General features: G+C 38.0%; 1 protein-coding gene across 4 annotated transcripts in view; it reads left to right on the plus strand.

The window, feature by feature from the left end:
• The window catches only part of METTL4 (methyltransferase 4, N6-adenosine), a 36809-nt gene extending 22045 nt beyond the window's left edge, over positions 1-14764 (plus strand). For 3 of the 4 annotated variants that reach the window (XM_032772520.2, XM_032772518.2, XM_032772519.2), the window contains exons 9-10: positions 10738-10829; positions 14543-14764. In XM_032772520.2, coding sequence (XP_032628411.1) covers positions 10738-10829; positions 14543-14749 — 299 coding nt within the window. In that variant the 3' untranslated portion in view covers positions 14750-14764. Of the gene's footprint in view, positions 1-10737; positions 10830-11691; positions 11854-14542 lie in introns of those variants that run through there. The other variant, XM_032772521.2, reaches the window with a different exon arrangement.
• Positions 14765-16047: the final 1283 nt, after the last annotated feature.

Here is a 16047-nt window from a genome sequence, read left to right on the forward strand (position 1 = left end):
TCTCCTGCATTGACAAGATTTACTCTTTATGGTAGAAAGTTGCATTGTGTCTGAGGAGCAGAGTTGTCCGTGGATAGAGTACTAGTCTCAACTCTTTTTGCAGTGTTCATTTTGGAAGGTTTTTTTTTTTTTTTTTTGTTCGTTACGTGTGTGTTAACATACATGTGTCTGGAGACAAGTAATTAGGCACAATTTAGTAATCTGAAATATAAGCAAGCTTGAATCCATGACCATCCATCAGCAATGTCCTGCAATGAGCCTTATAGTCTGAGTCTTTCTGGTTGATTAACAGGGGTGCCTGGGCTGATCTACATGATTGCAAGGTTCATGGTCTCTGAGGCAGCCAGGACTCAGACCTCTTAAGACTTTATTGGCCAAGCTAGGAAAGACTTTACAGACAAACAGAAATGCAATCGAGTTGAGTGTGTGTAATGTGATAACTTTTGAATGGTGCATTAGATCATTTCCAAAATTTCAGGGAGTGATCTAGTTATCAGTGGGCAGAACCCTATTGATGTGGGGAGAAATGGGGAACATATGAAGTTGCTGTCATCTGTTCAGTGAAGCCACAGTTTCAGGTACCTCTACACTTGTCTGTAGATCAAACAGCTTGTTGATGGTACCCCTTAATGCCTTCCAGCATAACCCCTACTCATCGTCCCAGTAGAATTTAATGTGTTTGACACCCTGACTGATTTATCATCCAGACAGACAGAAAATAAATAATTCCCCTTCCTGATAGGAGCTGTGATGTAGATGCTCATCCAGCAGGGGCAGCCAGAAGGAGAAGAGAGAGAAGGCTTCATTCCTCCCTTCTAGTGTCCTGTCTCCACAACTCCTACTCTGTGGTGGGGAGGGAAGCAAAAGTGTACCCCTCGCTTCCAGTCCAGGGGAAATAAAGGGACTTTGGACAGACTCCAGAGGAGAGCTACAAAAATAGCAAAATGTGTAGAAAAGCTGGCCAAAGACAAAAGGTTAAAAAAAGTCTTCAAATATGTTAGGGGCTGGTATAAAGAAGATGGTGATCAATTGTTCTCCATGTCCACTGAAGGTCGGACAAGAAGTAATGGACTTAATCTGAAATAAAGGAGATTTAAGTTAGGTTTTAGGAACTGTTTTCTAACTCTAAGAGTAGTTAAACTCTGGAATAGGTTTCCAAGGGAGGTTGTGGGTTCCCCGTCATTGTCCATTCTGTGCTTAACCTCCAAACACCTGTAAGGTATGGTCTAGATTTACTTGCTGCTGCCTCAGTGCAGGGGGCTGGAGTTAGCCTCTTGAGGTCCCTTGTAGCCTGACATTATGATTCTATGAGTTTGATTTGAGGGAGGGGAGTCACACAGCCTGTGGCATAAGAGGAGTGGGTGGGAACAGGACCCATGGTGTTGGGGAGGAAAGGAATAGGGGAACAGAGCCCCTGGCATGGTGCTGAGGAAGGGAGATCCTGCTTGGAGGGGTGGGAGGTGGCGGGAAGATAGAGACAGTGCTGAAGGGGAAATGGGAGGCAGAGACCCTGGCATGGGGAAATGGGGTGCACAAAACCCCTAGTATTGCAGGGGGAGAGTGGGCAATGTTGAAATGGGTAGATGCGGGAAACAGAGGAGCAGACAGAACCTCTGAGGGAACAGATGCAACCCCCACCACTGCCAAACCCTCCAGAGGCTTCTCCCTACCCACCGGTTTCTTATTTGGATTGAACTTCAACCAACTGTTTCGTATCTGTGTTGGACGTTGGTTAAGCATCCAATTCTGTCAAAAATGACTTTGGTCACTGGTGATATTGCATCTCAGAATGTCTGATTGCCCTTATTGCAGGGGTTCTCAAATGGGGTTGTGACCTCTCAGGGGGGTTGTGAGCTCTCAGCCTCCACCTACAACCCCTGCTTCACCTCCAGCATTTATAATAGTGTTTAATATAAACATTTGTGGGGTTTTTTTTTAATTTATAAGGGATGGGGCTGCACTCAGAGGCTTGCTGTGTTAAAGGGCTCACCAGTACAAAAGTTTGAGAACCACTGCATTAGTGCCTTAAATCAACACTGTGCAGGATGGGGGCACTGCTATGTATAGATTGTTCAGGATTCCTGTACTAGAGTGATTCCTTCATACTGTATGAGTCTGATACAAACTATAGAAATGACACTGGTTAATTCCTGTATATGAATTCAGGTCTGAAATTGGCTTAAAAACAAAATGTTACACTTTAGGGCTTAGCAAAAGTATTTAAAGCCATGGATTTGGCAAAATTAATTATAGTCAAGTAAGTATGATTAGAATTCATCTTTCATTTGTGTGCTTCTTGCTTGTCATTCACATATCTGATACTAATGCCATTGTAGGCGCGTGGCAGGCTCCATGATTTGTTAGACTTAATGTACCCTCACTATGTGCACATACATCATTCTGAAAGCTTATTATGTCTACTTTAAGATGAGAGATGATGCAGAGCTGTCAAGTGGTGCCATTACCATAGACACAGAAATAAATAGTGACACTATCGTCACATTAAAATGACCACTTTTAAATATTTGCTTTTGTTTGTTAGTATATTTACTCTATGTATTATTTCAAGACACAAGATTGGATTTCTTTGTAACTTTAAAGCATCACAACAACAGTCTAAAAGGTAAAACAAAATCTAATAATAAATTTGTACTGGTATCTGTGGTAATCTAGCCTCCCAGTCCCAGACCTGAACTTTAGCGTCCACAATCTGGTCCTGTCCCAAACCTGGACTTTTGCGTCCAAAAGTCTGGGGGCTTACCTGAAACTCCCCCAAGCTCACTACCAGCTTGGGTATTTGGGCTGCCACCAGGTCAGGTAGGTAATTTACTTAGGGGGCCTGACCCCCCTTTCCTCTCTCTGGTGTCCCAGCCCTCCGGGTGGGTAACTCCAGATTCCAAATCCTTGGATGCTAAAAGCAGGGGAAAAAATCCCTTCTCCCTCCTTCCCCGCCTTGCCCAGAAACCGGTTTCTCTACTTCCCAAGCGATAAGCGTTCTCTACCCTCAGGAACATTGAGATGCCAAATGCACCAGCTTGGCTTTGCTTCCCCGTGTCTGCTACTCGTAGCAACAGTAACGGAAAAAAACTTCAAACCACAAGAGAACAGAGATGATTCTTTGTCTCTTGCCCCGTAGCCTGCTCCTTCCCTGAAAGCAATAGGAAATAGCTTCACAGCCTGGCTTTTCCCTTCCCTTTGCCTCCTAGGAAAGAAACTTCCACACGTTTTAAAAGAAAAAGTTTAATATAATAGAAAAGAAAATATAAAACAATAATCTTGCATTAAGAAACTCAATACAGGCTCTTGCTTATAAGAAGATATGAAAAAACAGTCTGATTTAAAAGATAGCCCAATAAACCAGTCAACAAATACATACAGGTAAACAACACCACAAAGATCATCATAGACGAATTACTTTGCGTTCCTGGGTACTTACAGATGTTTTAGAAGAAACTTAAGATAAGATGGAGTTAGGAGGAAACACTTGTTTACTCACAGCTGAGCAAACATCAAAGACCCCTGGTATACAAATTCCCGCCCCTGACTTTTAACAATCCAGTTCTCTGATTGGTCCTCTGGTCAGGTGTTTGGTTACCCTTTCCAGGTAAAAGAAACTTAACCCTTACCTTACCTATCCATTTATGACAGTATCATTGAAATGTGACTAGTGACATTTCTAGTCAACATCATTATCATCATCTTCCTGATCTCTATTGAGAGCATGTGGGTTACCACAGTCTTCCTTGCGTAGGCATATATGCAATTCTATGAAGGAAAGATCGTTCTGACTATAGACACACTTAACTGTAGACCAATACCTACTGGTACAGGCACAAATAAGGTCTTGCAGAAGCTGAGATGCCATTAGTCCCGTGAAGAATACAGGAAGTAGATTATACACATTTTTCCATATGTGCTACAATGATGATCCAATATCTGGTTTACCTATATGTGAAGACATCCAAATCTTTGTTTGGCAAGATTTTCTTTTGACATACTATTCAAAACTGCCCTCGCATGGGGGAAATTTGGCCAGTGACTTTCCCTTTTTTGATAAATAGATTGAAGTGCAAACTATTCAGGTCTCTGTGGGTTTCCTTTTCTTGCTCTGGTCATAGAGCACTGTCTTGCTGCAGAAATTGCACTTGTTTGTCACTCTCCCAATTTAGTAAGATCTCTGAAATGGTAAGCTCCCTTTGTTTTGACAACATTAAACATAGATTTTTTCCCCCCCCAATACCAAATAGGTTTGAGACAGTTATATCTCTTAATGCATGTACTGCAGGAGGTATGTTGCGGAAATCAAGAGTGAGTTTGCCACAAATTGTGTGCACAAGTTTAAGCAATGCTTGTTAGTTGTGCTTGTGGTGATGCCTGTTTTAGGCCACAAGTTATCTGCATATTCCATTTTTGGAAAGTAGTGAACAGCACAGTCCAAATCGTGCATCAGATGATCTAATTGTTATAGTTCCTTTGACACCCAAGAACCCAGAAGCCACTCTGGCACATACAGCGTGCAGAAGCATCTTTGTGTCACATCCTCTTGAGTACTGTTCAAGTGTTGGGGCTTGTCTTCACTTACTGGTAGATCGACGCTGCAGCTATTGATCTACTGGGGGTCAATTTAGTGGGTTTAGTGAAGACCCACTAAGTTGACTGCAGATCGCTCTCCCATCAACTCTGGTACTCCACTGGAATGAGAAGAATAGGAGGAGTTAACGGGAGAGTGTCTCCCGTCGACATAGTGTAGTGTGCACCCCGGTAAGTAGATCTAAGCTACGTCGACTTGAGTTACGCTACAAACGTAACTCAAATTGCATAGCTTAGATCCATTGGGCTTCTTCAACACATTTAATGGTGATGGACTTCATTACTTCACTATTGAAAAAACATCCAGCAATAAGGAGTGTTTGTGCTGGCGTACTCCTAGTCTCCTGTGCATTTTGAACCATATATTGACAGAGAAATTTTACAAGTAACTGCTTCTTGGATGACATGTTTAAAAACTCTTTCCATGGAAGCACAGAGTGTCCACCAGTCACCTGATATTTCTTACATCTAACCTTATATCCTGTCTGGTGCTGTCTTGCTGCAGTTTTCTGTCAAAGACTTCAGGTACAGAATTAGCTTTTAGGACCTATCTGAAGTACTCAGCAGCAAGTTCATCGAATGTGTGGAATTTGTGTCCAGACATCGTTTGTATGACAGCCATGGCATCTCTGCTATACACTGTGGTTTCTTTTTTGCATGCTCTTAGCTCATGGATTCTTTCAGCTTCCAGTTGATGCCCTAATTCAACTTTGTCTGTGCTTCTTACTGTTACATCAGCATGTAAGAGGGACATAGGTTCAGGTACCCGTGGAAGACTAAGAATAGTTGGTATTGAAACATCATCTCTGTATCTTGCTAAGGATTGGGCTCTGTGGAAAACAATTTCAAGACTGATAGCTGCTGTGATTGTCCCTCCCTTGCCAGACTTAAATTTGGTCTTTTTCACCATGTCAGCACATGTTTTGATTGTAGATTTTTTGACTGGGCTGAAGAAGCTATATGTCCCATGAAAATCAAGTGCACCTCTCACAGATCTTTCAATTTGTTCTTCATCAGCATCGGCTATTTTCAGCTGAGACCCTTATATGTGCTCTTCATCTCCAGTGCAGAGGCAAGGACTTGTTTGTGGACTTTGTCTTCACTACTTCATTGGGTCACTGCTTTCTCTCATAGCTTTTGCATTTTCATGATATGAAGCTGTATATTATGATCTCTAACACTGACTTGTGCATATGTGTCACTGAATTAAAAAGCTAGTTTCTAGAATATTTCTAAAGTTAGTTCTGCATGCATAGGCATTTACAAATTAAAACCTTCTACCAGACAGACTAGACATTGTATGTACAAAAGCTTACAAATGGAGAAGTATTGTGTTCAAAAATTCATGTATATTTATATCTGCTCACTATGTAGTACAAACTATAGGCAGACAAGCTACTGCTACTGGTGCACAATCTTCAGTGTGAGACTGATCTGTTCAGCAAATTTCAACTGAAAATATAAAACAGTTATCACTCATGAGATACTTTGACAATTAAGAATGTGATCTGAAAACATTCTACATTAGTATATTGCAAAATGTTGATATTTTACAGTTTTTGCCATGTGCGAAATAGCTTAATCATTGCTGAAAAAAATATTTGCTCATGAAAAAACAATAAAAATACTTGATGTTTGGTAGTTTTGACCAATAAACACCACATTAAGGTGTTGACATTAACGTGAACAGTAACAACTATAGTCAGTCATGTTGTAGTGGTTCCAGAACTGCAAAAAAAAGACACTTATTTTGGATATCATTGTTTCACTGTGCTCTTCGGCCTTGCTGCGCCACTTGACAGCTCCATGTCATATTCCTATAAAGGTACATAAAATAAGCTTTCACATAATATCTGATGTAGATGTGTGTAGGGTGAGTTCATTACATGCCAAAAATTCTTTTGGAGAATGTCTTCATGCCTATTGTGCTTTATTCATTTTTATTGCTGGAAGAAGAAATTTAGCACTGAGATCATCTGGCCAGTGAGTTACCTAATGTACATGTATATTTGCAATAAGTAAAAGTTACTCTTAGAACAGCAAAGAATAAAGGTGTTGCTTCTGTTTAAAGATATTGTAGATGTTCTTAGTACTGTAGTGGTATTACACAGGGTTATGGTTTTTAAAGGCAGTATTCTAGATTTGCCAGTAGAGAGCAGCTGATCCACATTCCTAGATTATTTAGAACGATATGAACAGAAGCTGAAGTTTGAGGATGGGGGAGAAGGAAACTTGATGACTCACACACACTTTCTTTGTATTTTGTTTAAGTAGCAACAAAGCCAAAAATATTAGTATTTATTGCTACTGTCTGGCACTTGATTTCTTGTTACTGTTGTAAAGTTTTATGTTGGTACCTATGTAGCCATTTAATGACTGATTATAACAATTTATTTCTCTGGGGGAAGAGGAAGATGCAAATTAAAGCAAGCCATCAAAAGGAGACATTCGGGTTCCTGCAGTGCATTTAACTATGAAATCATGACTGTAGGGGTTTCTGGTGATACATGTTTTGCGTTTGGTGCTCACAGCTTTAATATGTCATTATAGATGTACTTAAACTGCTTTATGCAAATACTTCAAAATGAAATTTTATCACTTATGATTTTGATTCAAATAACAGCAGGTTTTCCTTCTAGTTCAATTCATTGTTGCTGCTAGGATACATAAAGAGTGACTCTCTTACATGGAGGACACTGAGCAATGTTGAATTTCAAATAATGGGGGCTTGGGGGTATTTTTTACTATTTTGCACAGGTTCCTAGACTGGCTCTTGAGATTTCAGATGTTTTCCACAGTTTGTAAAGAAGTTATTAGCTATGAAGAGACAGCCAACTTAAAAATCTTGGGCCTTATTCTTGAGTCTGCCCCAGCCACTTTGCCCTGCTCTAGCAGAGCAAAGCATTGAAAGCCCAGAGAAAACCTGCTTTCTGTAGCAGTTCTGTGCCCCCTTGAGCCATGTTGTTGAGACATGCCTGAGAGGGAATTAAAGAAGGCATGTACAGGGAGTCCTTATGTCCCATGTCATACCCTGCTGTGCAATAGTCTGTGGGGCTGTTGGCAGCCAGGCATAAATTGGAACTCAGCCAACTGGAGGCTTAGACAAAGGCTCGATGGCATAATGCCACCTTTGCCCAACCTCCAGCACTCCCTCCCCACCCTTTCCTGGTCCTGTGCTAAGCACAAATTTAACTCTTTAAAAAGATTTGCTTAACATCTAAAGATCAGTCCCAAGAGTATACTAACATATACTTGTGAAGGTAGGAAGGACATAAAACCCAAACAAAGATACTACTGTAATTTACAGAAAGTTAATGTTCAGGTAAACTGGTGGCATTTGATTTTATACCAACAAAATATGGCCATATTATTGCCGTCTATAAATGCTAATTTTCATTGCACTGAGGGTTACTGCCTGATGTGATTATGTAAATACCCAATCCAAGTTATGGAAAGTTATATTGTGATGGCTTGAATTATTGTAAATATGATCTGGCTGCATCTGTGCACACGGTCATCATGTACTGGACTGGGATCTTTAGGGGCTGGGAAAGTGGGGGAGACTCCTAGGAACCCCTGGTTAAATTCTGTCGCCAAAATTGATGGAAACATTGGCATTGCACCTCTGGTTACAGCTAAGTAATTACTATCAGAATTAGTTTCTCCCTTGTGCAATGTCGTATAGTAGGTATTTTAAAATTCTTTTCAGAAGATGAAAGTTTTGGTGCTCAATAATTAGTGATACTAGTGCCACTGGACTTCTTGTTGCGGCATCAATATTCTCATTCTCTCTCTTTATAAATAAACAAATAATTAGGAACAAAATACAAGTACTCAAAAATATAAATTTAATACCACCATTTGGCCAACAAGGTTTATCTCCTTATTTGGATTTTTTTGGTTGTGAAAAGTGGGTTTTATTTTTAAATGGGCGAAAAGAAACTAAAGTGCTGATGTTTCAATAAACTTTGCATGTGCTGGTCCCTGTTGAAGTCAAAAAGCAGAATTTTGCCCAGGGAGAATTTATTGAAAGCTTGGGGCTTTAGAGATTCCCTCTTACATGGGCTTTCTTAGATGATCGGGGAATAGATTTTTGGGAGATATTTGTTAAAATACTGGCAGCAGATCAGTACACAAACAATCCTTGACTAAAGAGAGCATGGAAAAGAAAGACAGGTTTTTTTTTCCTTAGGCACATTTTTGAGGAGTGCTATCTAGTTGTCTAATTAGATGGAGGGAGGAAAATGCTTGTGAGCAGTGTAGCAGGCTTGCTGTCAGAATGCACATTTTGTTCTAAAGCTGCTAGACTCATGCAAATGTTAGATTGGATTAGGTTTTCTAGCCTGCTTATTAAAAAGAATAGATGTTCCAATATGAGATTATTAGTAATAGCAGTATTATGTGGCAAAAAAAAAAAACGTGAATAAGTCACCTGTAGAATTTCTGTAGTTTGGTTTTTTTTTTTTTTTAAGAGTTGGGGCAGGTCTGCATAATCTGTGCTTGTACTAGAATGTGAGAGGTATGGAAACTTAAAAGGAAAAAAAAGTTAAATATTTAAAAAATATTAGAATGAGTTTAAAGTGGGTGGCAGCTTTCAGAGAAGGGTAAATGTTTGGGTAGAAAAAGCATGTGGTAATATTGCCACACAGTAGATCTTTGGGAGTATATTCATCTTCCAGCAACAGGAGCATTTCATGATGTGCATTTGAACAGATGTGAAATCTGCAAGTGGCCACCTACCTGAAAGTGTAATTCTTTGATGGGCAACTCTGACCTGAAAATCAAACAATGGATTCTGGCCGTAAATGTTCTCAACCTTGCTTTGATGTATGCTGATCAGATGTATTTCTGCTTTCTGAAATGATAGTGAGAGGAGAGATCAGTTCAGGTAACAAAATGTCTGATATAATAATGAACGGTTTTCTGTGTTTCATGAGGAATAGTGAAAATTCTGAATGAGTTCTGGAGGAAAGTTGAGAAAGGAGGAGTTTTCAATTTTCTAGTCAGTCACAGTCAAGAGTTTAAATTACATTGCTGGGGCATATTTTTGTTCTAAAGGTATTTTTCAGGCTTTCCCACTCTTACCTACTATGTCACTTTTTAAACCCTTTTACTTAGTAAGTTTTTTTTGTACTTTAAACCTTCTCCCTGAAACTTAACAATTAAGAATCCCTTTGACCCAGCAGCAAGCTATATTGATCTATCTGACAAGTACCCCATTCAAAAATGTAAGAAATATTTTTAATAATGTCTTTCAGATAAAATCAATGAATCAAGATACCTTCCCTGCCCTTCCCATACCAAATATTCCTCATAGTAAGTGAAATAATTGGTATTAACAGAAAATATCAATTTATTTAATTTAAACATTAAAAAAGAATACTAAATTGCAGAAGAAATGTGATTATATTTGAAACACTAAAGGAAAGAACACTTTTATAGACTTTTCTCCTAATGCTTCCAGGATAGAATTGTTCTAGTGTTATGAAGAAGTAGTAGTCTCTGTATTAACTACCTACTAACTACTAGGTGCTTGAACTGGTGTTTCTCCTTTACCTTTTTACAGAATGTCATCAATAATTTATGGGATGATTTAGTTGGGAATTGGTCCTGCTTTGAGAAGGGGGTTGGACTAGATGGTCTCCTGAGGTCCCTTCCAGCCCTGATATTCTATGATTCGAATTGCTCTATCCTTTTTTGTGTTGTGAAGGGTGGGGAGCACTGCAGTCCTAATAAATAATCAGAAGCAATTGCTCTTTAAGAAGGAAAACTTCTTTTTTGAATGTCCATGTATTTAAAAAGAGTCAAGTCAGTACTCAGGAGATGTTATGATGACAATATTGAAAAGTCACCTATGTAGGCACTGAAATCCTCATTCCCTGACTCCAAATGAAAACCGATAAATCAGGGCTATTGAAGGCTTTGACAGTATTGTTCAAAATCTCAAGGGCACTTATTTCAAATGACTTTCTGACTATAAATAGTCAAGCTGGTTGATGAAATCCTTGAAATTAATTTGCTGTCTTTTTTTTTTTTTAATGAAACATTCCCTTTTTCATCTCCCAACAGCTCAGAGGAAATTGATTTTTTTTTAACACTCCTTTTTCATCATCATCTTTGTTTGTTTGTTTTTTTTCTTTTGCACAGAGATTCTGACAGAATATATCAAACCTGATGCAGAATGTTTGGAGTTGTTTGCTCGCTGCCTGCAGCCTGGTTGGACCAGTTGGGGAAATGAGGTTCTTAAATTTCAACACATTGATTATTTCATTGCTCTGCACAACGAAAATGAAGTAGGATCTTTCGGCTTAATTTGAAAACTTCTCCACTCCTCGTAGTTCTAGAACACAATTTTATTACGAGGGGTGCACTCAGAAGGCAATGTAAATGAAACAGACACTTAAATTGAAATCCTTGTAGTGATTAGTCTTCTGATTAGATTATGGTGGTGTCTTCAGTTTCACAAGGTGTTCCTGTATTTTGATTCCCCTTGAGAAGTAGGGCAGATCACTTGAAGAATGTGCTTCTGAATCGGATTGATTTTTCTGAAAGAAAATACTACTGTGGATTGGTGAAAAATCAGAAAACAAGGGAAATTGAAGTAATTAAGTATAAATACAGCGTATCTTACCACATAGTCATGTGTCTTTCTATCTCCTGAGATAAAGGGAGCAGTGCCCACATTAATAGGTATGTGGACTGTTGACTGGAACATATTCTATGTACATATTCTATAGTTCTAAAAATTACACATTTAAAATAGTCAACAATTCCATCTTTTTTTAATGCTGTTAATATTTTGAGTATAGTCTCAACATCTTACAAATTCTTCATATTAAGGCATATGTATATGGTAAAAGTTCAGCAGAATATAAATTTTATAAACCTTGTTTCCTCATTCTTGAAAACATTTTAAAAACTAAGCTATGCTTCATGTTTCAATTTATACCTAACTTACTTTTTTAGCTCCTCTTTCTTGTAATGTTCTTGAAAAATATTTATTTAAAGTTTTATATCCGTTTTTTTGAACTGATAACTGTTTCAGCAATAATTGAATTATTTTTAGGATGATATACTGCATATGTCCTTTGCTTCCCTTAGGTTTTACTATGAAAAAGATAACCGTTTAATGAAACATTGCTGTTTGTATGCAACATTGGAGGCAAAGAGATCCTCGGAAGATAAATTGCCATTATTGATAACAAAGAGCAAAATAAATCATACACCTCAAATTAAATAAACTTTTGATTGTTTTTAACCAAAGCCTGATGTTCACAAGTTGTCTCTTTTGTAACTTGAACACAATGATTTTTAAATTAAATTTGTTTTGTCAGTGTATTATTCACAGGTTTTTAATTTCTCTGTTAGTTTATACTGTAGTTCAATTTCACATTTTTTTTTCTTTATTTGGGCTGTAGACATAGCAAAGCTGAAGTAACGGGTTTTTTTACACTCGATACAGTTAAAACAGAAAATGTACGCAAATATTTCAACAATGAAGTGAAAGCTGTTATAATCCTACCAGTAGGCAAAAACCTTCTTAATAGTTATGGGTTTCTAATTGTTCAAAGTGTAAGGGGGGGAAAAAAGCTAAGTATGTACAATATATATAATTGGCATTTAATATGTCTGTGTGTGTGTGTATCTATCTATATTGTTTTCCTTGGGTTTGTTTAGGCTTCCCTTAGGAAGCTAATCTCGTACTTAAAAAACATTGTTCTATGTTAATAATTAAGGGCAAAATGTTTTTGCAAAACCTTTATTGATATAATGGGAGCTTTGCTTACAGAGTAAGTGTAAAATATGGCTTTAAGATAGTTGAATGTCAAGGGCTACAAGAGAAAGTAAATGCTATATAAAACTCAAGTCTAGAGCAGCTTCCAAACTGAGAATCTCATGAGACTTTTTTTATAAACATGTAATTAAGTAAGCCCTGTGGTACCAGGGCTGTGTGACTTATTCTAGGCTTTGTTTAACACATCTTGTGCAGTTCTAAAAAGCCTCCTCTACAAGGACCAGCAAGGGGTTGTGGTGCCATGGAGTTAATGGTGAGAAGTGTGTGTTGGGGGAAGGGCTACAGCACCTACCATTTTTGGGATTTGAGGTACTGCTACCATCCATAAGAAGCTGGCAACAGGCTGCTATAACTTAGGCTGCCTTCCAGGGCTGTGTGACTTATTCTGGGTGCCATAGCAGTCCAGAATACAGAGAAGTCAGAAGTAGCGTAAAGCCACCATAGGCCCCACAGAAGCTGAGTTTTGTGCTGCACCTCTTGTAGGCACAGCACATATTTTCACCCCTAGCGATTACAGTCTGAGGGCCTAATCCTCCTATTGGCTCCAAGCAGGCAGAACTCTGGGCCAGCGGGGACCGCCACTGAAATCTGTGGAGTCCACGTGGGTGCCAGAGTCCACCTGCACAGAGCTGGCACCTTCATTTTTAAAATGTCAACTAGTTTTAGGTGTCTCTCCATTTCAGGGTTCCATCTAAAGAGAGTTGGGACCTGATCTTTAGAAGATGAGGATCCAAAGTTCCAGCTGAACGCAGCAGATGCACCATGAGCTCATCTTCAAAAACCAAGTCTGCCAAAAGTTGAAAGATTAGGCTTAAGTGATTTATCCATGACCAGGTCTTATGTGGCAGAGTCAAAAATTTATTTAAAAACCTACTACATTCCTAGTCCTTATGGCTGTGGAGAAATATTTCCAAACATGAACCAGTGTAAACAGACGTATTGTCTTCTGAGTCTGCAGCCAATCTAAAACAATGGCATTAACAAGGTTCATTTTCTCAATGAACAATTAACTCTGAAACTTAATGACACTGAGAGTGTCCATGATTATTTTAGCAGAAGTAGCCAGCTGTTATGTTTGTCCCATAATCCCAAACTGCTTTCCACACTTTCCTGGCTGCAAAAAGTTTCCATCTGTCTCTTACCAGCTGCTAAATCTTTCTGTAGTGCCAGTTCTGTCCATACAACTATCTGATGCACATTGAAAATTCAGGGCAGAGTAAAATCAAATTAATTTAAGTGGACTTCCCTAAACTTGAAATCTAGTTACTCTTTTTTTAAAAAAGCAATTACAGGTAGTGTTCTGTATTGTGGTGGTAGCAAAAGGAACCCCGGCTTATTGTGCCAGGCCCTATACAAACGTGGAATAAAAAGACAATCTCTGGCCTAAAGAGCTTGCAACCTAGGCATAAAATGACAGAACAGTTGGAAATACATAAAGAAGCACAAGATATGAGTTTAATTGAATTCAATGTGATACACAGCAGCTGCCTATGTATTGTGTGCCCCTTAGTTTTCCTGATAAATGTTGTTTTGTCATCGTTTTCCTATTTTTAAACGGTTTTCCTCTTTCTTGTTTGCATGGGACGCTGACTTTATGCAGAGTGCTGTCTAATGAACAAAACATACACTGAAGAATATTTTTCTTTCTGATTTTCACTTGTTGCAATATTAGGCCTTTTAGAAGTACAGTAGGTCATTTTTCGACAAGTGAGATTTTTAAATTGGTATATCATCTCTTTATTATCAAAATATGAAGGTTTATTGGAGGAAGAATTGCAGAAGCTCAGTGCTTAAGATCCTTTGAGAATTGTAAAATTACATAAAAATTTTAGCTCATAAAAGGAATATTAAGTCATTTAAAGCTATCTTCATATTCAGAATTAATCAGTTATTACCAAACCTTTTTATGAAGCTGAAGGATTGAATATGATTTTGAAATGTCAAATTATCATATGACCTTTACTTATATTTTTAAAATTAATAAATAAAATCTTTTATACTGTTAAGATACTTTCTGGAATAGTTATATTTCTAGGTATTGATTGTGATATGAGCTCCTGTTAAAATTATCTACTAACACGACAAAGCTTCTGTTATAAGATAAAACTTTATTTAGAAGTGAAGTAGTAGTCTAATGTGTTTTTCTGTTTCCATAAGTTTTCAGTCTATGTAGATGGCAAGGACAGTAAAGAAGAAGCTGTGAAAAATTGCTTCCAAGACATAGTGATAATTCAGAGATACAAGGATGACAGCTGTGAATATGCTCTGGGTATTGTGTTCATCAACCTTAACACATCATTTGAGACTTACCATTTTACATTTGTATTTAAATATAAATTATTGATAAAGGTGGGCAAGATCTGAGATCATATTTATCCGAACTGTTGTAAGAGTCATGATGGCTCAGTTGGCAGATCCTTATTGAGTGGAAGAGCCTTGCTTGATCCTCTGTAAGACCTTGTGTCATGAGATTTCATCTGGGCCCTGATTACCAAAAGTTCCCAAATTAAGCTACTTTTATATCTTTCCACATCAACTCCATTGCAAGTGGTGTGTGGGGGAGGTGGAGCTGCTCTGCGTTAATGTGTTAGTATTATTAAAAAAAAAAATCAATAGTGATTAATCACACTGCTAAACAATAATAGAATACCATTTATTTAAATATTTTTGGATGTTTTCTACATTTTCAAATATATTTCAATTACAACACAAATATACAGTGATCACTTTATTTTTGATTACAAGTATTTGCTTTGTAAAAAACAAAAATAGTATTTTTCAATTCACCTAATACAAGTACTGTAGTGCAATCTCTTTATCATGAAAGTTGAACTTACAAATGTAAAATTATGTACAAAAAACTTGCATTCAAAAATAAAACAATGTAAAATTTTAGAACCTGTAAATCCACTCAGTACTACTACTTATTCAGCCAATCACTGACACAAACAAGTTTGTTTACATTTACATTAGCTAATGCTGCCTGCTTCTTGTTTACAATGTCACCTGAAAGTGAGAACAGGTGTTTGCATGGCACTGTTGTAGCCAGGGTCACAAAATATTTTTATATGCTAGATGTCCTAAAGATTCATTTATCCCTTCATGCTTCAACCACCATTCCAATGGACATGCATCCATGCTAATAACGGGTTGTGCTCAATAACAATCCAAAGCAGTGCAGACCAGTGCATGTTCATTTTCATCATCTGAGTGGGATATCGCCAGCAGAAGGTTGATTTTCTTTTTTGGTGGTTCGGGTTCTGTAGTCGCATTGGAATGTTGCTCTTTTAAGACTTCTGAAATCATGCTCCACACCTCGTCCCTTTCAGGTTTTGGAAGGCACTTCAGATTCTTAAACCTTGGGTCAGTTAGAAATCTCACATTGGTACCTTCTTTGTCTTTTGTGAAATCTACAGTGAAAGCATTCTTAAAATGAGCATGTGCTGAGTCATCATCCGAGAGTGCTATAACATGATATATGTGGCAGAATGCAGATAGAACAGAGCAGGGGACATACAATTCTCCCCCAAGGAGTTCAGTCAAATTTAATTAACACTTTTTTTAACAAGTGTCATCAGCATAGAAGCATTTTCCTCTGAAATGGTGGCTGAAGCATGAAGGACCATACAATTGTTTAGCACGGGGATAGGCAACCTATAGAA

The sequence above is a fragment of the Chelonoidis abingdonii genome, chromosome 2, assembly GCF_003597395.2.
Source record: "Chelonoidis abingdonii isolate Lonesome George chromosome 2, CheloAbing_2.0, whole genome shotgun sequence".
Classification (NCBI taxonomy): Eukaryota; Metazoa; Chordata; order Testudines; family Testudinidae; genus Chelonoidis; species Chelonoidis abingdonii.